This window comes from Poromitra crassiceps (genome assembly GCF_964638095.1).
Source record: "Poromitra crassiceps genome assembly, chromosome: 3".
Lineage (NCBI taxonomy): Eukaryota > Metazoa > Chordata > Actinopteri > Beryciformes > Melamphaidae > Poromitra > Poromitra crassiceps.
The window spans coordinates 33,011,775-33,035,083 of NC_139625.1; the positions used below are offsets into that span (position 1 = coordinate 33,011,775).

At 43.8% G+C, this 23,309-nt stretch overlaps 1 protein-coding gene across 2 annotated transcripts in view; it reads left to right on the forward strand.

The window, feature by feature from the left end:
- Positions 1–23,309, forward strand: part of eif2ak3 (eukaryotic translation initiation factor 2-alpha kinase 3) — a 64,361-nt gene that overhangs the window by 35,532 nt on the left and 5,520 nt on the right. For both annotated transcript variants that reach the window (XR_014552564.1, XM_083633782.1), the window contains exons 3-16: positions 1,788–1,982; positions 2,533–2,663; positions 3,195–3,462; positions 4,765–4,930; positions 5,863–5,988; positions 7,786–7,908; positions 8,249–8,478; positions 11,588–11,700; positions 14,263–14,385; positions 16,451–16,600; positions 17,695–18,253; positions 19,613–19,786; positions 20,656–20,829; positions 21,810–21,911. Coding sequence is in view for 1 of the 2 variants with exons in the window: in XM_083633782.1 (XP_083489908.1) it covers positions 1,788–1,982; positions 2,533–2,663; positions 3,195–3,462; positions 4,765–4,930; positions 5,863–5,988; positions 7,786–7,908; positions 8,249–8,478; positions 11,588–11,700; positions 14,263–14,385; positions 16,451–16,600; positions 17,695–18,253; positions 19,613–19,786; positions 20,656–20,829; positions 21,810–21,911 (2,634 nt within the window). In the remaining variant the exon portion in view is untranslated. The remainder of the gene's footprint in view (positions 1–1,787; positions 1,983–2,532; positions 2,664–3,194; positions 3,463–4,764; positions 4,931–5,862; positions 5,989–7,785; positions 7,909–8,248; positions 8,479–11,587; positions 11,701–14,262; positions 14,386–16,450; positions 16,601–17,694; positions 18,254–19,612; positions 19,787–20,655; positions 20,830–21,809; positions 21,912–23,309) is intronic.

Here is a 23,309-nt window from a genome sequence, read left to right on the forward strand (position 1 = left end):
AGTGTCTGGGCTGAACAGGACTCTTTGAACTGTAGAAGTTACTCCAGGGAAGTTGACGGAGCACTAAAAGGCATTGCATCATACTGAAGTAATGACCATCACAGTTGATTCATTTGTCAAGTACAGAGTGCAGGGATTTGTCTCGTCACGTTGATGCGGACGTTGCGGAGACATATCTGTGTCTCAAGCAGCTAAACTGCTGCCTACTGAGGCATCAAGACAATACAATATTTTCAAAAAGTGCTGCCTTCTGAGGTGCCTCAATCCAGACTTAGAGATAACTTCATAAACAAAAACACTGCTTCACAAGGATGTTCCCTCACTAGACAGCAAGGCAGCAGCCAACTGCCTTCTGTTTGAGACGCAGCCTATTATACTGACAACTTGCAGAGTACATGATGCACACACACACACACACACACACACACACACACACACACACACACACACACACATACACAGTGGCTCAGTGGCTCAGTGGTTAGCACTGTCGCCTCACAGCAAGAAGGTTGTGGGTTTGAATCTCTTTCCACCCTGTGTGGAGTTTGCATGTTCTCCCCGTGTTTGCGTTTGCTTTCTACCGGGTGCACCGGTTTCCTCCCTATGTGTGTGTATGATGTCATACAGTATATGACTGTGATGGTAAAAAGCTCCCAGGTTCGTGTAACAGCCAGTCTGTCCTGTTGAGGTGCCCTTGTGCAAGGCACTGAACTAGGGATGTCAATTTTCGGTTAATTTCACTTTCGATTAACCGACGCTAATAATCGATGAACCTATCGGTTAATTCAAAAAAATTTAATATAAAAAAAAAAAAAAAAAAAATGTCTATTTACTCAAGTTACAAGTTGTAATGTTTACATAAACAGGAAATAAAGCTCTCAAAAATATATTTCCTTGTCATCCATATAAGAGCCAGAATGATTTAGGAATGATTACCTGATCAAAATGTGGCAATAAACTTATAAATTTCAGCAAAGCCAACAAAAAAGAAAGGCATAATTCTAACACAAAAAGCATTAACATTTCAGCATCTAAATAGACACGCCTTGTTTGGGCATGAGCTCATTGAGTAAATAGACAAAAAAAAAAAAAAAAAAAAAAAAAAAAATTATATTAACTGATAGACCGACAGCAATAACCGAACAACGACGTTAGCGACGGTTAATCGATTAACGGTTAACCGTTGACATCCCTACACTGAACCCTCTACCTGTTAACTTATGGTTTGTAAGCTCTGGATAAGAGCGTCGGCTATGTGCCATAAATGTCAACATACAGTAACATCTAGTGCGGTCAAGTCAGTTTTATTTATATAGCACGTTTCCTACACAGGTAAGGTCAATATGTTTCACATTAAAATACAAAAATGCCCCGGGACAATGGAAGACATAGTAGACAAATGAAATCTTGTTGATGATGATTATAATCCCACGTTTTTCCTCTCCAGGAAAGTGATTTCTTTCCAAGGCTATTTTATTTAAATTTCTTCCCAGGATTTCATTATTTCTTTGACCCATTTTTTCCATTCCTTTCCAAAGAAAAATTACCATATCCCTGCTTGTCTTCTGTCTTCTTCCCCCCCTTCTATTTTTTTCTCTCCTTGTGCTTCTGGTCAAATCCCTGCTGTGCCAAGTGGTTTCAAGTTAAACGTGTGTACAAAGCAACGTTAACAAACCGATTAGTCACAAAGTGTTTTTTTTACAGGCTAAACAACAATGGACATCTGGTTTTAAACACAGAGAGAATAAAAACATGACTTTCTTCCCAACCTTGTTGTGTCCCTGCAGGTGTTTGGCAATAAGATGTTCATCCCGTCTCTGGACGGAGCCTTGTTCCAGTGGAACCGGGACAGGGAGAGCATGGAGGCAGTGCCTTTCAGTGTGGAGTCCCTGCTGGAGTCCTCCTTCCGCATCGGAGAGGACACCGTCCTGGTCGGGGGCAAATCGCTCACCACCTATGGCCTGGGGGCCTACAGCGGCAAGGTCAGTCACAGCATTTAAATTCAAAACTACAATGATTATTTATAATAAATGTTTACTTAAAGCATTGTCGCTATAAAAAGGTTTTGTTGTGCTACAAAATCAATGTACTGTTGAACCAGGCAACTTTGCACACTTGTGGCCAGAAATTACAGTAAGAAAATGTTTAACTTCAATATCCAGACAGCTCGCTCATATTTACCAACCCAAAAGCATCACAGCTTTATACCAAGAGAAACCAAAGGCAATTTGAGGACAAGTGACAATTTTAATGCGTCTCATTTTACCTTTCTTGCACGGGAGGCTTAATCAGCTATCTTCAGTACATAAGAATACTGGCCAAGTATGTGCACATACAAGGATATTGGCTACCTACCTGTCATTATGGATCACATTTGATTCAAAATCAAAAACACAGCCCTTCATTAATATTTTGTGAAAGTATAACAAGTCCATTTTCTGATTTGTAAGATTATTTCCTGACCAATTTCCTCATTGAGCTAGTTCCTGTTTTACTAACCACATTAACACTAAGCCTCTCTCTCTGTCTCAGCTGCGGTACATCTGCTCTGCGGTGGGCTGCAGCCGCTGGGGGGACGAAGAGCTGGAAGCCGAGGACGTGTTGCTGCTGCAGAGAACCCAGAAGACAGTCCGAGCCGTCACACCCCGCCTGGGCCTGGAGAAGTGAGTTTTAGTCAGTACAATCACACCCCGCATGGGCCTGGAGAAGTGAGTTTAGTCAGTCCCTCACACCCCGCCTGGGCCTGGAGAAGTGAGTTTAGTCAGTCCCTCACACCCCGCCTGGGCCTGGAGAAGTGAGTTTAGTCAGTCCCTCACACCCCGCCTGGGCCTGGAGAAGTGAGTTTAGTCAGTCCGTCACACTCCGCCTTGGCCTGGAGAGGTGAGTTTAGTCAGTCCGCCACACCCTGTCTGTGTCTGGGCCTGGAGAAGTGAGTTTAGTCAGTTCGTCACACCCCGCCTCAGCCTGGAGAAGTGAGTTTAGTCAGTTCGTCTCACCTCACCTGGGCCTGATGGACCTTTAGTCAGTCCATCACACCTTAATTAACTTAATATGTGAATATACCCAAATATAGATGGTGAAATGAGCTCTGGATTGTAACATTAGATAAAGGGTAATCACACAAAATACATAACTAACTTGCATATTACAGTTGGAGTAGTTGTCTCAACAGTGACTTAACTTCTTAACCCCAGGTGGAACTTCAGTGTGGGAAACTTTGAGCTGAAGTTCGTTCCTGAATCGGGGTCAGGGTTGAACTTCCTTGAGGGGGAAATGGCGAGTGGCGACGCCTGGAGGGAGGAGCGGCGGGAGAGCCAGCGGGTCATCACCGAGGAGCCCAAAGAGAGGGAGCACCCAGAGAACCAGCACAACCTGGACCTGCTCATCAAGGTGTCTGTTCCTGACTGGAAGGTCATGGCCTTCAGCACCAAGCCTGGTGGACAGCTGGTCTGGGAACACCAGGTGAGAGGCTCAACCAGTCACCTGAGGCGTGTTCACACCAAGCATGTTTGCAGTGGTTCAAACACTTGAGCTTTTAATTTACTCCTTTAGTTTTGGTCATTTGGGCAGGTGAAAGCAATGCCATTTGAACTCAGGCAGCACCAAATTGATGATCCAAGAAAATGCAATTCTGTGTCCTCTTTCAGGCAAATTCCAGTGCGGTTTGTTAAGAGAAAACAGTCAGATTACAGTAAACGCCCCTCTCACTTTCTCAAATTAGTAATTTGCACGTTTGTGTGTTTGCTTTTGTCACATGTTTATTTTTATTTGTATCACTTCCCTTCTATGTGTTGTTATTCTGCAAACAAACTAAGACTAAACTCAAGTAAACCAAGTGAAACATTAGGAAGAGGCAATGTCCCATGTGTATAGTAGTTGTCTCATAGTGAGTAAAGTTGCGTTCACACTGACCTATTAAAATCTTTCGCTGGCATCGAGTTTACATACAAAGTCAATGCAAACGAGCGATTGAGCGTATATTTCCCCGGGAGAAAAATCGCTAGGCGTCCGAGCGACAGCGACAGAGCGATAGGGCGAAAATTCGCTCGTCGCCCAAGATGAAATATCCCAACTCGAGCAAAATTTCGCTGGCATCAGTCGCTCGCTGTTCAACGCTGATTGGCTGCCGTGTGAGAGTGAGTCAAGGATCACACTGGCTTGGAACAAACCACTGGTTTATTGTGTGGCAACAAACCGCATTGACAGCTGATTGACAGGCTGACAGCTGACATGAAGTGAAGTCTGTACTACCGGTATAGAGCTCGCGTTAGGAGCACGCTGATAGGCTTAGCTTGTAAACAACTACGGTGGCTCGTAGTGGACAAACATCATTACATTGCGTAACATTATAGCCCCCAGATGTCCGTCAATTATTGTGCCTGTTGACGAGCGATTTAAACACTGCGACAGAGCGATTCCAAAGGGTTGAATCGAGTGACAGAGAGAAAAATAAATATCTCGGTGTGAACACAGCTTTAGGAACAGAGAATGTCCCATGTGTACAGTAGTGGTCTCATAGTGAGTGTCTAGTGAGTCTTTTTATGCATCATCAAAAACCTCGGCACATTTGCCTATCGAGCCCACATGATAACTGTGAGTGAAAGGACGGCAGGGATCAATAAAGTATGAAGTTATCGTTATTATTTATCTACTTCCCTTCACATGTCTCTTAGCTTGTCAATTTTTTCCCATTGTTATGAGATGGTTAATCTTTAAGATCATCGGTATCTAAACTAACCTGGGAGCACCTGTGTGTCTGTGTAGTTCTGCACCCCCATCGCCTCGGCCTGGCTGGTGGGAGGGGGGAAAGTCACGCCCATCAGCCTGTTTGACGACACGCCCTACAGCAGCCAGTCAGACACTGAGGAGGAGGAGGACGAGGACATCATGGAGAAGGCCCGAGGAGCCACCCAGTCCAGTGTTTACCTGGGTAAGTTACTCCCGAGGATGCACCCAGTCCGGTGTTTACCTGGGTAAGTTACTCCCGAGGATGCACCCAGTCCGGTGTTTACCTGGGTAAGTTACTCCCGAGGATGCACCCAGTCCGGTGTTTACCTGGGTAAGTTACCCCCGAGGAGCCACCCAGTCCGGTGTTTACCTGGGTAAGTTACCCCCGAGGAGGCACCCAGTCCAGTGTTTACCTGGGTATGTTACTCCCGAGGAGCCACCCAGTCCAGTGTTTACCTGGGTAAGTTACCCCCGAGGAGGCACCCAGTCCAGTGTTTACCTGGGTAAGTTACTCGCGAGGAGGCACTCAGTCCAGTGTTTACCTGGGTAAGTTACTCCAAAGGAGCCACCCAGTCCAGTGTTTACCTGGGTATGTTACTCCCGAGGAGCCACCCAGTCCAGTGTTTACCTGGGTAAGGTACTCCCGAGGAGGCACCCAGACCAGTGTTTACCTGGGTAAGTTACTCCAGAGGAGGCACCCAGTCCAGTGTTTACCTGGGTAAGTTACCTTCATGCACTTAGTGCAGAAGAGGGCTTCTGACTGGATGATTATTGATTGAAATCCCGGATATGTGACACATTGGTACAGAAAAAGTGAAAGAATGGTGTAAAGTGATTTGTAATAATTGCGTAGTCGATGATTTTACTTATTTTTCTACCAGCATGACTTACCTACTGTATTTTTTACAAGACAGAGGTCCCCAGATAAAAAAATAAATCCCAGTCATTACAAACGTGCATTTTTCCTTTCCTGTACCAGACAGTGACGAATTGTAAAATTTTCTTCATTATCCCTTGTGAATGTGTTTCACGATACATCGAGGTTGCGGGGGACTTCATTCGTTAAATGACCCCCCCCACATAATGCTAGTCCGGTGTGAATTGGGCATAAGTCCTTGTTCCTCTGGTTTTCAGGGATGTTCCAGGGTCAGCTCTACCTCCAGTCGTCAGTCAGGAACGCTGAGAAGTTCCCCTCCAAAGCCATCGGATCTGAGAAGGATGTTATTCCACTGCCCACCATTAAATGGAAGCCCCTAATCCGTAAGTCTACACCTACTTAGCCACTTGGGCACTGTTTCTGGTTCAAAGCAATTGAGTGCCTAAGGCAGTCTTACACACAGACTACTTTTGAGGGGAACGGTTGCCAAGGAGTTGCCTCATCACTGTTGTTTTAATCATGCGCTAACCTCTTATACCCAGGAAACTGCTTCTTTGATCAAACTTTGATCTTGTTTGATCTAAGTTTGATCTTGTTTCACTGTAAACCAGTGGATTAAAACGTGATTGTGATTAAATGCTTTTGAATCATGAATGTCTAGACCCTTCTCAGTTAGAATTAATTTTCCAAAGACGTCGTTCCCTAGTTTGATTAACACGTTCACTGCCATTGACGAGATATCTCGGCTTACAGAATCCAACGGTTCACTGCCAATGACGAGTTATCTCGGCTTAAATTTATTTTATTTTTTTTTGACGGTGGGACGTGGATCAACGCTCAGCAAACGTGTACAACCCATTCCACGGACCCACTAAGTGGCGAACAGGGCTCTCCACACTAGGAAAAGCAGAGCCAAAACTGTAGGGTAACGCGCGAGGAAACCATTCTCTACTGTAAAATGGATTGGCGAAAACGCTTTCACTTTCGCCCATTATCGCGCTGGGAGCTGGCGGTGGGGGATTCCAAAAATAGACTGGGTGGAAAACACACTTTGAAACACGCAGCATAAAGCCTAGAATCGCACAAAGCTTCATCAAAGCTCTCAAACCCAAGAAACAAGTGAGCCCTATCCACACTCGCTGCCAGGGAGGAAGGCTGCTCAAACTCGCAGCAGCAGAACACTCGCTTGTGACGAACGCTGCTGAAAGCCACCAGACACGCCCACGGAGGGAGGAGTTTGAAGGAGAGGGCGTTCAGAACTATATTGTTTAGATGTCTGATCTCTCACTGATGCCAAAAATAAATGGTTAAAGTGACTGTTCTGCCTGTTTGATTGAATTTCACAAAACTGCGATTATCTCAGCTTTCACTCTCAGACGCTGAAACCATGCTGTACTCAACGGCTAATATCTACATAACTACTAACTCTACAAACTAACTCTTTTAGACAGAGAAAGCACACATTCTATTAGTACTTTTGTGAACTTTGTGTTCACAAAGTCCAAGCAGAAAATAATCCTCGGCTCTTGTAAAATGAGCCAGAATCCTCAAAAAAACCCTCTGGCAGAACCTACCTACAGTAAAAAAAAAAGGCTGGCAGTGAATGTGTTAAGATCACCGCCCTCTATTTGACAGTGTTGATTTTTTTTGTTACAGGCACGAAAGACCACACATAACACACTAACCCTAATCCGAACAAGATGACACCACAGTACATCCACACACACAAAAGAAAAGAAGAAATAAAGGGACACAAAAATGTTAATAGTAATAAGAAATTACTAAGAATAAACAGAAATACAAAGACAAAATACAATTTAAGTTGCTAGGATCCCTTCATTAATCCAAACAATCAAATTTGCAATCATATTGGCAGCAACAACACCCAAAGAAAACTGAAGTATGACAGACAGACTGCATGTATATGATAATTATCTTTCTTCTTGCTCCTCACTGGAGCAGACCCTCTCCCACTTCACATCATGCTGCACCCTCCAACTGGCTGTAGAAATATTTTTCTCCAAAAGAAACTGGCTTCTCACTACATTTTTAAAGAAACTTAAATTCAAGTATCAGCCTCCCCCCCTTCCCCCAATACAGAACAATTGTATTTACTATCTAGAGACACTTCTCATCACAATGCTTAAGGGTGTAAATTGATCTTGTTGTTCTTGACACAGATTCCCCTTCTCGGACACCAGTCTTGGTCGGCTCTGATGAATTTGACAAGTGTCTGAACAATGACAAGTTCTCCCATGATGAATACAGTAATGGAGCCCTGTCTATCCTTCAGTATCCCTATGGTAAGGACTAGTCTTGGACTTGGGCTACGAAAGATACAGTGATGCAGTGCTTCTATAGCGTTGCTGCTAGGGCTTTATTTTGGTTTTAGTTTGTTTGTCCCTCTGTGGGCACCCATTTTAGTTACAGTGGTTGTAAAACTGTATTAGATGATAAGTAATAGCATTATACTGCCACTTAATAACTTATCATTGAATGTGTTATTCTGTTTATCTGATGTAATTATCCCTTGTGCTGGTAGCCAAAGGATGAGCGCCTACAACGCCACCTGGTTAGAATAAAGATCAAAAGAGAGATCAAAACCACCTCTCTCTCTCTTGCCTTTCAACTCTCTCTCTCCAGACAACGGCTACTACTTCCCCTATGGCAAGCGATACCGGGATAAGCGCCATACTGCCGTAAGCCTGATAAAGGGGAACGGAGCCGGAGGAGAGAGTCGCAGGAGAAAGGACCCGGTTCTGTTGCTGCCTTGGTGGAAGGAGATCCTCGGCACCATCGTCTTCTGCATCGCTGCCACCACCTACATAGTCCGCAAATTCTTCCACCCCCCTGCACCTGTGGCCTACGTGCGGGTAAGACCTCTTGCTGTAGCGTGAATGCCATCCTACTGGATTGTGCTGCAGGTTGTTTTTGGTATGCTGTGAGCGTGAGTCCACACACCGCATGTAGCTTGACAGACCAGTTGCTTGAAATTGTTTTCTACAACCAAAACGACAGTCAACCTCTGTCGCATCGTTTCCTTGTTTGTTTTTCGGCAACATCGCCCATGAGCAGCCAGTCACGTACTAGCGTCGATACGCTTTCCACTACAAATCAACTACCTCAAATTGGCCATTATACAGTATCACAACAAAGTGTATTCTTGCATTGTGTTGTAGACATACAGGGACAACAGCAACACACAAGAAAGTGGGTCACTAGGCAAGCCAGTTTATTTGTATAGCACATTTCATACACAGAGGCAATTCAAGTAGCTTTACATAAAAAAGAGATACAATGAAAATATCATAAAGAAATAAAATGATTCAGAAAAAAGTATTACAAAGCAAAATCAATAAGAACAATAAAATCCAAGAGGTGTCAGTGCAATTTGGAGACGTCACATAAAAATAGACAGAGTGGACATAAAAACAAAAATAAGGATGGGATAAGCTAGTGCAGTTCAAATCAAGTGACTTTAGTAATGGTAAAGTTTCCTGGTAACATCAGTGTATCCATGCCAAAGCAACGACCATGAGCACATGGGACAATTTAAACGACCTTGTGCACTACACCCTCACTCCCCTGTGACACATGGGACCATTTAAACAACCTTGTGCACTACACCCTCACTCACCTGTGACACATGGGACAATTTAAACAACCTTGTGCACTACACCCACACTTCCCTGTGACACATGGGACAATTTAAACAACCTTGTGCACTACACCCACACTTCCCTGTGACACATGGGACAATTTAAACAACCTTGTGCACTACACCCTCACTCACCTGTGACACATGGGGCAGTTTAAACAGCCTTGTGCACTACACCCTCACTCCCCTGTGACACATGGGGCAATTTAAACAACCTTGTGCACTACACCCTCACTCCCCTGTGACACATGGGACAATTTGAACGACCTTGTGCACTACACCCTCACTCCCCTGTGACACATGGGGCAATTTAAACAACCTTGTGCACTACACCCTCACTCACCTGTGACACATGTGACAATTTAAACGACCTTGTGCACTACACCCACACTCCCCTGTGACACATGGGGCAATTTAAACGACCTTGTGCACTACACCCTCACTCCCCTGTGACACATGGGGCAAACGACCTTGTGCACTACACCCTCACTCCCCTGTGACACATGGGGCAATTTAAACAACCTTGTGCACTACATCCTCACTCCCCTGTGACACATGGGACAATTTAAACGACCTTGTGCACTACACCCTCACTCCCCTGTGACACATGGGGCAATTTAAATGACCTTGTGCACTACACCCTCACTCCCATGTGACACATGGGGCAATTTAAACGACCTTGTGCACTACACCCTCACTCCCCTGTGACACATGGGGCAATTTAAACGACCTTGTGCACTACACCCTCACTCCCCTGTGACACATGGGGCAATTTAAATGACCTTGTGCACTACACCCTCACTCCCCTGTGACACATGGGGCAAACGACCTTGTGCACTACATCCTCACTCCCCTGTGACACATGGGGCAGTTTAAATGACCTTGTGCACTACACCCTCACTCCCCTGTGACACATGGGGCAGTTTAAATGACCTTGTGCACTACACCCTCACTCCCCTGTGACACATGGGGCAATTTAAACAACCTTGTGCACTACACCCTCACTCCCCTGTGACACATGGGGCAATTTAAATGACCTTGTGCACTACACCCTCACTCCCCTGTGACACATGGGGCAAACGACCTTGTGCACTACACCCTCACTCCCCTGTGACACATGGGGCAATTTAAACAACCTTGTGCACTACACCCTCACTCCCCTGTGACACATGGGGCAGTTTCAATGACCTTGTGCACTACACCCTCACTCACCTGTGACACATGGGGCAGTTTCAATGACCTTGTGCACTACACCCTCACTCCCCTGTGACACATGGGGCAGTTTAAACAACCTTGTGCACTACACCCTCACTCCCCTGTGACACATGGGGCAGTTTAAACAACTTTGTGCACTACACCCACACTCCCCTGTGACACATGGGGCAATTTAAACGACCTTGTGCACTACACCCTCACTCCCCTGTGACACATGGGGCAAACGACCTTGTGCACTACACCCTCACTCCCCTGTGACACATGGGGCAGTTTAAACAACTTTGTGCACTACACCCTCACTCCCCTGTGACACATGGGGCAAACAACCTTGTGCACTACATCCTCACTCCCCTGTGACACATGGGGCAATTGATTTGCCAACATTTGAAAATTACATTTGGAGACACCAGGGCTCATTTTCTTTCCTCCCTTCAGAAGCAGCCAACTCCTGCCATTCATTCTTGTCCAGTATGAAAAACAACTTCCACAAACTTGAACATTGTGCTAGCCAGATAATCCATCACAGTAAACATGAAGGCTTAATTTAATTTGGTCATTATCAGCGACGCTGCATTATGTTACGTTCTGCTTCCTGTCGATCACCTGACAGCCACAGGAGAAAATATAAGTCTCTGCCAAGACATAATCCCTCAAAAACATGTTGCCTTACAAACTTTACTGTCACATCCAGGCCTTTTTATTCAGGGTATCTTTGTTAGCCGGGACAGTTAATTTCAAGCTAGGTTTGACACTGAAATCTGTAGTCTAAAAACAACAAAAAAACAAGTAAATGTTAAAATGTTAAAACTCTAACTGCATGCATTGCAAAATGATTAGAGAACTGTAAACTAGACCTAGCTAAATGGGCTGTAACTGCAAGTGACGTTGCTATTCACATAGGAAATTATGGTCTTGTCGATACATTTTCTGTTCTGGCTGTCTCATAGGTTTCTGGGGCTGACTGAGCTGTCCAGCTATGTTTATCTCAATAATTTGCCAGCATGTCACAGCATTTAAGCAAATTGTTCATAAAAAACAGCACTATTGATGATGAGTTGATCAAGAGTTTCTTATAGTTTCTCTGCTCTTCTCCGGCCCGTCTCTCAAAGCAACGGAAGGAGTCGGAGACGCAGTGTCAGACCGACAGCAAGTTCCACCTGGAGGTTGTGGAATGCAAAGAGCCGGTTGCCGTGGAGACCCGCTCCAGCGAATATGTGTCCAGGTACATCATAATAACATAACTGTGAAACTACTGTCAGTTACAAAGTTCCAATGTGTTTCTGTGTAAATGTCTCTGTGTAACTTCAGAGGACTACACCTAACACTTCCCCCGGTGCTCGGTGTTATCCTTACACATGAAAGTCACATATGCATGCGAGTCTCACTCTTTTAAGGTGTAGCTACAGAATCGGCACTGTTACCATGGTGACCGCTGGTCTTCCAGGCTGCCTCGATAGGACAAGGTAGAGATGGGAGAGACGAGTGGTAGTATTGTATGATTGGATCAAGTCAGCTGTTTGCCGTCAAATGAAAATGACCTTGCCCCCGCAGTGCTGGCCCCACCCTGCTTTGCGTCGCCCTGCCCAGCAGCATCTGCCACAGGGTGGGGGTATCACTTACATCACTGTCAGCACATTCCTCAAATGTTTTCATTTATATTTTTATCTTTGACAACTCTCGTTTATATAATCGGCAGCTTTAATTATGTGCCGTCATGGACCTCCAAGCCCGATCGATACAGTTCACATGTTTACATTCATGAGTGGCATAATGTGCTGCATCCCACCCAAATGCAACCAAGGGTCTGATTATACTGCTGGAGTCCCCCCCCCCCCCCCCCATGTCAATGTCATCTCTGCTTTGGATCCACCCTAAAATGACAAATACACCCCACAGACACACACCCTCCCCCCTTTCCTTTTTAAACTCAGTGCCACAGAAAGAATCCCTGTGATTGCTGGGTTGGAGAATTGTCCCTAAATCAAAGCGGTGGCTGTTGGAGCAGCTGAGGCAGGATGAGTCAGGATCATTAGCAGGGAAATAGAGATCAGGAATCAGATGTGCCCACACATCTCCTTAAAACAAACCCCATGAACCCTCACTTCCCTGGGGAGCGGCCGGGAGCAGGGATGCTTGGATAGGGTGTGCAACCCTGCAAATAGATCTAGATAGAATAGAATGGAGTTTGATGGTATCTCTCATCTTCACTTCAGGAGAACCGATAAGAGCAACACAGTGACTGGTGCTTTGTAAAACTCACCTACCATTTTGAAAACATGATTTATAGAATAAAAAAATAAAGAAGAACCTCCTAATGATTTTTTTTTGTTACCTGCCTGTTAGCAGCCAAATTAAAAAAAAATTACTGGTATTTTTTATTTACTGGTAATAATTACCATTAGGGCTAAAATATATTATATATATTATAATATTTGATATTATATATATATAAAAAAAAATCTAAATGTGATTATTTGACTGAATGTTGCAATTGAGTTTTAAATTCAGTAAATCTAAATAATATATTTTCTTGTCATATTTTTTTATGGTTAAAGAATAGTGATTTTGTGAGGGGGGAAAGTCAGTGTGCACGATCTAATCAGTTTGAGTGTGATGAAAGCTTTTCACCGATATTGCACTTGATTCATGCACTGAAGATTACCTGCAGCTCTAAAACACCTTATTTAGAAGTCCATTTTGGATAACCTGGTAAACCAGCTGGTCAGGTGAACTACCACACCTGGCCTGGTAGAACGAAATGAAATGTGAGTTCACGTGACCGGCTGGTTTACCAGGCTACATTTTGGATGCCTCTCTCAAGAAATTAATTGCAGCCTCTGGGATGTGGAAATTGCAGAACTTCATATTATGATTTTTCAAATAAATTTTTCAGCTCTAATTCCCATCCTGGTAATGACTTGCTGTATTACCATTGAGTAAGCCTCCGTGACCCTTTTTTCACACTGATTTATGAGGATTCCTAGTAGGGATCTTCATCAATTATCGAAAATCGATAATTGATCGTTAAGGAATTGAATCGATCATGTGGAATTTTGATTTATTATTATTATTATTATTATTATTATTATTATTATTATTATTTTTTTTTTTTTTTTTTTTTTTTTTTTTTTTTTTTGCGGACTAGGTTTGGGTGGAATTCGTTCCTCCTTGCCCCACTCCATTGCACAGCCGACTAACGTGAGGTGGAGCTTCATATAGTCTCTAGTTTTCTGGCTGGGCACGGGCCTTTGTGCCAACAAAACTGTTTTAAACATGGGGAATTCACACCAGCATGCGCCGGGGACACAAACAAACGCACCCAGCGGTCTGCGGACCTCAGTGAGGCTCAGGCCTGTTGATTTGACTCTTGTGTGTCAGCTAAGCTGGAAGACGCCGATTGCCTTACATCATGTAACCTGACATGTAACATGTTTGTTTACCTGGCCACAGCGCTAGTGTCTGATATTCTTACTACACAGCGGCATCGCCATTATAGCTGGCCGAGAACGCGCAACGTTATTACCAGACCAGAGTAAAAAAAAATATATATATTATTATTATTATTATTATTATTACGCTATCGATAATCGATAATTGATCGTTCATTTTCCCGATTTTCGATGATGGAAATTGTTCAAAATGAACATCCCTAATTCCTAGACTGAGAAATAATGGCGGTATGTGATGACACACTGAGCTGTGAGCTCCCCTCTCCTCACTGACAGCAGAGCTGACTGTGGATTTTGTTTGGATGATTTGATAACTATAAAAGTGTCTCTCGCAGGTACCTGACTGACTTTGAGCCGGTGCAGTGTCTGGGCCGTGGGGGGTTCGGCGTTGTGTTTGAAGCCCGCAACAAAGTGGACGACTGCCACTACGCCATCAAGAGAATTCGCCTTCCCAACAGGTACGGCCTCCCACCAGTCATACAGACTTCCTTCCTAGAGGCTATGAACTCTTCCTGTGTTGCCGTTTTCTGTAATGTGACCGCTTGGGATGGGGATTTTATTGACATTTTTACAAGTAGTCTGACGATTAATCCAAGTTATTTAAGCAGCTGACTGACCAAGTAAAGAGAGGTAATTGACTGCTCATTTGCAGCCCTGGTGACTTGTGATGACTAAATTATTTTCCCCTAAAAGTTTAATACGCATTATTAATTTTCATTTATATTGATGGGCCATGAAAATGTTGTGTTCAGCTCTGACAATGCTGCATCTCCTTTCAGTTCAGCCCCATTATTTACCAGTACATCACCCAGTTGATAGCTAAGTAGTCATTCATTCCCACCATCATTATTGATTGTCATCCCCCAGTATTTATGTGTAAACTGGTGTTGAGCCCTTGTTGATCTGTCAAGGCGGGCTTCATTTCACCCTCATTGCAGTCAATTAGGGCAGTGGGACTTTTTCAGAAATTCAAACGTTTTGTGTTTTGATATTCAAACACGTATGAAATCATTTTCCATAGTGAACTTGAAAAATCATAACCAATCAATAATGAATCGGGGTGTGATGAGGAACAAGGGAAAAAACAAGTTATATATATATATATATATATATATATATATACACATACATACATACATACACACACACACACACACACACACACACACACACACACACACACACACACACACACACACACACACACACACACACACATACACACACATAAATGCACACAAATGCAGAGATCAATAGAATTTAATTGGAGTCAAATCCAGAAAAATATTTGGAAAAGACTTAACTCATTGAGTGCCAAGGACGAGTATGTTCGTCAATTGGTTTAGTAACGTAGAGTGCCAAGGACGAGTATGTTCGTCAATTGCGTTTTTTTGACGGTGGGACGTGCATCAAAGCCAGATCCATCTCCTGTGAAAGTATGGTGGCTGTTGAATGTGTAAAAGCTATTTTAGGGACCCATTAGGTGGCGACAGTGCTCTCCAGATTAGAGAAAGGCGAGGAAAAAAGAGAGAAGAAGTAATGGGGAAACGGAAATCGCATCGATATGCATGAAGCATAACGTTAGCTGTGCCTGTGAACAGCAGTCATCTGCTGCCACAATTGAGCCCCACCGTGTCCGCTGCGATAGCCCCTCCATATGATTTAGTTGCCGACACCAGCGTCTTTCTGAAAAGTTACATTATTCTCAGCTGGGAGCCGGCGACAGGCTGTGAAAAAGCGGGGTGCAGCGCACTTTTCAGTGCAGAGCAAACGCAGAGCAAACGCACTCGCAGCAGAGCCCCAGAGACACTCCCACGGAGGAGGAGGAGGAGGGGGGTGGGGCACGCAGGGCACTACAGCATACAACCATTGACAGTAAACACAGACCCAGGCAGCAGCAGGCTCGATGCACAGAGACAGGCAAACAAGCTAGAATAGGCTATCTGATGCCCACCAGCAGTAAATCAAGACCAGCAAGAAGGTGTAGGGTCTGCGCACGCAGGGGCCAGCGCTGCTGGTTGCAGCTAAAAAATATTATTTGGCCAAACAAAATTCCTTTGTTTTCACTCTTTTATTGAAGGAAATTATTTTTGAGGTGTCATTACATCAGAAAATATTAGCTTCAGAGTCAATGATGTGCTTGAAATGCTTCCTTTCACAAAAGGCTGAATATCTCAGATTCTAAATTGAAACGTGTCTTTTTGCTCAAAACAACCTATCTTCTCCGGCTCATAACTAAAGAACGGAAAATGGTATCAATAAACTTTTTTTTGCAGATGATAGAAGAGAGTCTCATCGTTCTTTGTGCGTGTTCGTTGTTTACATAGTAATATCACACAATATTCTGTGGGCCTCGAGAAATCACTGAAAACGCTCTGAAACTCTGGCACTGGGAGCGTCCGTTCTCCAAAAGTGGCTGGCACTCAATGAGTTAATTGCTGAGAAAATCCTGCCAATTTAGAACTCATTGAAGTGAATGTGAATGGAACCATAAAGCTGTGCTTCCTTCTTGCTCGTGGTCAGGGAGCTGGCCCGTGAGAAGGTGATGCGGGAGGTGAAGGCGCTGGCCAAGCTGGAGCATCCGGGCATCATCCGCTACTTCAACGCCTGGCAGGAGAGCCCCCCCGAGGGCTGGCAGGAGGAGATGGACCAGAGGTGGCTTAACGACACCAGGTAAGCCACTGCTCTAAAACCTCTTATCCTGTGTAGTTCAGTGTGTAGAGCATGGCACTAATGCTGTCCGGGTCAGTGGGTCCGTCGTCCACTGGAGACACTCATGCAGACAAATGTATCCTATCCACTCAGGAAAAATGGCTGCACACTCCAGTTTGTGACATTTATTTGACTACAGACTTTTGATCACAGCTCTCTTCAGCGTGAAGAAGATTGTTGCCAAATTGTTTTGGGGAGTGTTCACATCAAGCATGTTTGGAGAAATAAAGACATGTACTGTATATTAGGGTTAATGGTCTCCTGCCACCATCAAAAGACATGTATATTAGGGTTAATGGTCTCCTGCCACCATCAAAAGACATGTATATTAGGGTTAATGGTCTCCTGCCACCATCAAAAGACATGTATATTAGGGTTAATGGTTTCCTCCCACCATCAAAAGACATGTATATTAGGGTTAATGGTTTCCTCCCACCATCAAAAGACATGTATGTTAGGGTTAATGGTTTCCTCCCACCATCAAAAGACATGTATGTTAGGGTTAATGGTTTCCTCCCACCATCAAAATACATGTATGTTAGGGTTAATGGTTTCCTCCCACCATCAAAAGACATGTATGTTAGGGTTAATGGTTTCCTCCCACCATCAAAATACATGTATGTTAGAGTTAATGGTTTCCTCCCACCATCAAAAGACATGTATGTTAGGGTTAATGGTTTCCTCCCACCATCAAAAGACATGTATGTTAGGGTTAATGGTTTCCTCCTGCCATCAAAAGACATGTATGTTAGGGTTAATGGTTTCCTCCCACCATCAAAAGACATGTATGTTAGGGTAATGGTTTCCTCCTGCCATTGAAGACATGTATGTTAGGGTTAATGGTTTCCTCCTGCCATTGAAGACATGCATGTTAGGGTTAATGGCGGGCGTGGGCTAGCAACCCCACCCCGAAAGGAGCCTACAGCGAATAAGAAGAGAAGGAGATTGTTAATAATATTGTATAGTTGTAGTTAATTATAGTACAATTATTTAATGGGTGTTTTACGGTTGTGCTGGGTGGATTGGCATCAACAACACTCTTGTCTCTCTTTCAGCACCACTGACTGGCCGCTGAGCTTCCCTGACCCCATGGAGGTGCTGTCAGTCAAAGTGCCGGTGTCCAGCTCGGTGTCTCCCGGGTCTGGACCCGGAGGCTTGGATGCTTCTGTGGACGAGCGGGCCCTGCTCTCCACCAGTGCCAGCCAGGCCGCAGGCTTCAACACCGGCGACGGGAGCCTGTCCTTCCACCCGCTGCTGGGCCACGACAGCCTGATGTCGGAGAGAGACAGCCAGGCTGACCCCGAGGCCTCCGACACCCCCCACTCTTTCGAGCTGTTCGAGCCTTCCCCGCGCGGCCCCAGTGACTGCACCTCATCCTCCTTCGACATCGTGTTCGAGGACTCGGGCTGCGACCGCGACGCGGATGCCGACACGGACTCGGTCTCCAGCGCAGTCACCCCCGGCACACTGACGCTGGAGAAGGCCACGACCTCCTCCTCACACACTCGGGGGCAGGAAGCCATCCCACCCTCCTCCTCTCCCCCCCGGCCGACCTCCCTCGCCCTGGCTCTGCCCAGCACCCCTCCAACCCAGCGACCCCAGCTTTCTCCCAAGGTCAGTCAAGTCATTCAATTTCAACATTATTATGAGTTATTACACAGCTTTGTTTCGTACTCAAGTCTGATTGGCCCGTTACTTTAAGTTGTGATCAAATAATTTCAAATCAATATTTTGTGTCAAATGATGAATGCCTTTGGTAAGTAGCTGTGCAATGAATGGTGTCAGGGTCTTGAGTCACCTTGTTGGGGTTGATTTTGTGATAATAACTGGCTTGCTTGTACTCAGTTTTATTGATTATTTTTACTGGATATACTTCTTACTTTATTGACTGAAGCACTTTGTAAGTTTGTATATCTTTAGCAATATTATCATTTAACATGCACGGGAGAGGGGGCATTTGTGTTCCAAGGCCTTGCCAGTGATCCAACATAATACTGCATACATAATACAACATAATACCCCCCCCCTTCAAACTGTTATTCAAAGGGTTAAAGGTACATTCAGCGATGTGTTTGTGTTAAAATAAGTGTTAAATGGCTCTATATTCTGACAGCAATCACTGAAATAGAGTGTTTGGTCAGTAACTCCTCTATCTCTCTCCTGTAGTCTTGCAGGCAGGGTGGACGTATCTCTGCAACCGTAACTCGTAGAGACTCATGGATGGCGACGTTGGATTCGGGGTGAAAAGATACATATAGTTAATTAAAGACATCGTGATCGATCTGACCTTCCATTTCTCCGAAAATGTCAACATTTCTCTGATTGGATAGTGGGAGGTCGACGGCAATTTTGATCCAATCAGAGAATTGTTGACATTTTCTGGGAAACGGAAGGTCAGATCATGATGCCTCTAAAGGACTTTATGTATTTTTTCATCACAAATCCGGTATCATCCCGAATACGATTGTGGAGATACGTCCGCCCTGCGTGCAGGACTACAGGAGAGAGATAGAGGACAGTGGGGGGTTGGGGGTTCCAAGTTACTGACCAAACATTCTATTTCAGTGATTGCTGTCAGAATATAGAGCCATTTAACACATATTTTAACACAAAAACATCGCTGAATGCAGCTTTAAGATTCATGCTGGTGTGGATTCACAATGATCCATCTACAATTTGGGGTAAACAGTGACACCTACAGTACTTCTACAGAGCAGACAAAGTAAAATACTTTTGTTTTTAGGTATTTTAACAGCTTTGCTTACATATTGCCAACATGTATAATAAACTTTACAGTATATAGCTCTTACTTAAAAACAGACTTTCCAAAGTCATTTGCAATAAGCAAAAACCAATCCAGCTGTATTTCTGAAGTATTGAGTAGTGAAACTTGCTAATCCATCTTTTATGAGTTGTGATAACAGAGATGAACAGTAGCGTGGTGGATTGACTCCCTCCTCTCTGTGTCTGCAGGTGTACCTGTACATCCAGATGCAGCTGTGCCGGAAGGAGAACTTGAAGGACTGGATGGGGCAGCGCTGCTGGCCGGAGCAGAGGGAGCACAGTCAGTGTCTGGACATCTTCTTCCAGATCGCTCAAGCCGTCGACTTCCTGCACAGCAAGGGACTCATGCACAGAGACCTCAAGGTGAACACGCATGCACTCACAAACCCATGCACACACACACGCGCAGACCTTACTGCTTTATGGAGAGTTGAATTTATGTATTATATTTTTGGACTTTTGGGCCATTTGATATTTAGGATATTGTTTGTAAATATTGAGTATACATTTATTGTACTGTTTTAACATGATTGACTGTTACGGAATGATTATCATGATGTGTTGACAGGGGTGGGTGGGGTCAGTGACACAGCAAAACACCTGCCAGCATACATGTTTTGTATCACCTGATTACGTTCCTGGAGGTGTTATTGAAAGTAAAAAAGTAAAAATAATACTAATTGATTGGATTTATATAGCGCCTTTTAGATACTTAAAGGGCAGGGGACTCAACTCATCCACCATCCAACACCGATTTGTAGCACCCACCTGGGTGATGCACGGCAGCCAGTTTGTGCCAGAACGCTCACCACACATCAGCTATCATGGTGGAGGGTTAACGACTGAATGTGCAAATTAAGTAACAAGGGATGATTAGGTGGCCATGATGGAAGGAAGACCTGTGTGTGAAATGTGATGGATGAACTGATTACATTTTGGTGGTCAAAGGTCAAGGTCACTGTGACCTCATGAACGCCATTTCCTACCTCGTTAATGTGATATCTCAGGAATGCCTTGACGGAATTTCGTCACATTTGGTTCAATCGTCAAAGTCTGGACAGACATGGATGTTGACTGCTCACTTGTTGGCGGAGGCATATATCCGCGGTGCGGTTGTTCTAGTTTGTTTTAATTCTGATCATGTCAACAGGGTCATGCGTTAGTCATGTAATGTGCCCTGGTGCATTTAATCTGTGGTAGATGTTAGCTAACCTGTGGTCTCTTTCCTCCAGCCCTCCAACATCTTCTTCACCCTGGACGATGTGGTGAAGGTGGGGGACTTCGGCCTGGTGACGGCCATGGACCAGGAGGAGGATGAGGAGGAGGCCAGCACCCTGACGCCCGCCCCGGCCCTGACCCGGCACACTGGCCAGGTCGGCACCAAGCTCTACATGAGCCCAGAGCAGGTGAGAATGCACACATGCTTACATATTCATATTAGGGCTGCAACGATTAATCCATTCCTTGTCAACTATTAAATTAATCGCCAACTACAGTATATTGATAATTGATTAATTGGTTTGACAAATTAGTAAAGTCAAGTCAAGAAAAAAAGAAAAGAAAACACATCTCTGGTTCCAGCTTCTTAAATGTGAATATTTTCTGGTTTCTTTACTCCTTTATGACTGTAAACTGAATATCTTTGGGTTGTGGACAAAACAAGACATTTGAGGATGTCAGCTTGGGCTTTGGGAAACACTGATCAACATTGTTCACCATTTTCTGACCAACTAATCGATTAATCGAGAAAATAATCAACAGAATAATCGTCAATGGAAATAATCGTTAGTTACAGCCCTAATTCATATAGAAGACTGAGCACATTGACCCTACTGCGACCCAACGTTCATTTGGGCTCCACCAATATTACAGGAGACATTTTACATCAGGAAAGTGTGTTCCTTGGCATTTTATTTCTCAGAGACAATCCTGTGATGGAGCCTGTCTTTAAATAATGTGTGTATGGAGGGTGGGGGGGAGAATCATACTGTATTTATATGTGTGTAGGAATCTTAATTTCTTTAGAAGTATATCACACAAGGGCTGCTAATCTTCCGTACTGGCCATACTGGAAAGTTCAGTTGTATAAAATATGAAGTCGTACACATTTATAAAATACATTAAAATTAATAGTTGTCAAAGTAGTTGTCAAAATATGAATCCCGTGCTATATTCTGTGTGAATCTCAGAACATCACCTGAAGCAAATAACAGGCAGGTTGGGAAATAATCACATAAACATGCCAGCCTTATTTTAATTTGATCTAGTCTGCTATCATCACTGAGATGCATGATTGTATTCTGACCATCATGTGTGGCAGTAAAGTGTGTCTCCTACGTTACAGTAGAAGATGGATGTAATGTGTGACTGTGTTTTGTCCCGGCAGCTCTCTGGAAACTCCTACTCTCACAAAGTGGACATCTACTCTCTGGGTCTCATCATGTTCGAGCTGCTCTGTCCCTTCAGGACCCAGATGGAGAGAGTGAGGGTGAGTGACTGAACGCACGCACGCACGCACACACACACACACACACACACACACACACACACACACACACACACACACACACACACACACGGACACACGGACACACACACACACGGACACACGGACACACACACACACGGACACAAACTAATGTGACTTCATGTCTCACTTTCACCTCAATTTCTTTCTTATTCATTTAACAGGGCTCATACACAGGTCTGGAAAAGTATTAAAACATTGATTGGATCATTTCCAGGTCTTGAATAGTTTGGAAATTAAAAGAAATGTTTTGGAAAAGTATGTCAAATATTGTGGTTCAGCTCCAATACACATAATTATAGCTTTTATGTTGTTGTAGAGCCACTTTGAGTCCACAGTTTTTGTTGATGTGAAGAATAATGTTCAGATAGAGGGATGCCCTTATTACCCAGCTGTTGTCAACATGCATTCTATCAAATGCACACCAAAATCACAACCAATCAAGAACATGGGGTCTGCCTGGAAAAATATGGAGTTTTAAAATGGAAGCCATTTAAGAACCCTGCGAATCATCTCACATATTCTGATATTTGTGGCTGTGAAGAACAATCTTCAGCTATAGAGCAATATGACCTAGTTAGCAGGGGCAAGATGTCCATCTGCCTAAATCATATTGAACAGCAGACAGAATCTTCAAAACAAATCAAGGTCTGGAAAAAGTATGGCATTTTTTAATTGAAAACATGTAAGAACCTTGATTTAATTCCCTTAGGTGTTTATGTTCAGCAATAAATTATCCTGTAACTCGTCTACAAAACATGTGAAAATATCCAATCATCAGCAAAGCAAAAGATGATAATATAAACAAAGGATGGAAGATAAAAGCAGAAACATAAAAAGGAAGGTCAAGGACAATTAATAAAAGATCTACATAAAAGCATGTCTATAAGAGTGAGTATAGAGAAGTAATTTAAACGATGAGACACATTCTAGGAGTCCTGATGGGAAACAACCATTCACCTCTTGTTTATTATCTAGACTTGGAAAGCCAGTAGGGATTTAACTTTGAGTAAGTAACTAATGTAAGGATGCAAAAAACAAACAAACAAAAACATTGTTGTGATGCAATCTATTTTTTTTATTTGTATTTATTATTTTTTTGCTCTGGTAAGAATCTGATGCATTTTATATACCATAAACTGGAGACAGGAGAGGGGGAGGATTTTGCCTACCCATCTATCCATTTATCAATTGAATTGTCTTTTTATGTGCAAAGTGTCTTCTAACTCTGCTAGGGAAGCTCTAACACAGAACACATTGTCATTTAAATAGCATCACAGTTTATTTTCAATCACTAATTGACGAGCACACACATATGCACACAGGCATTGTTTTCTCATACCAGGAAGATTAGCCAGG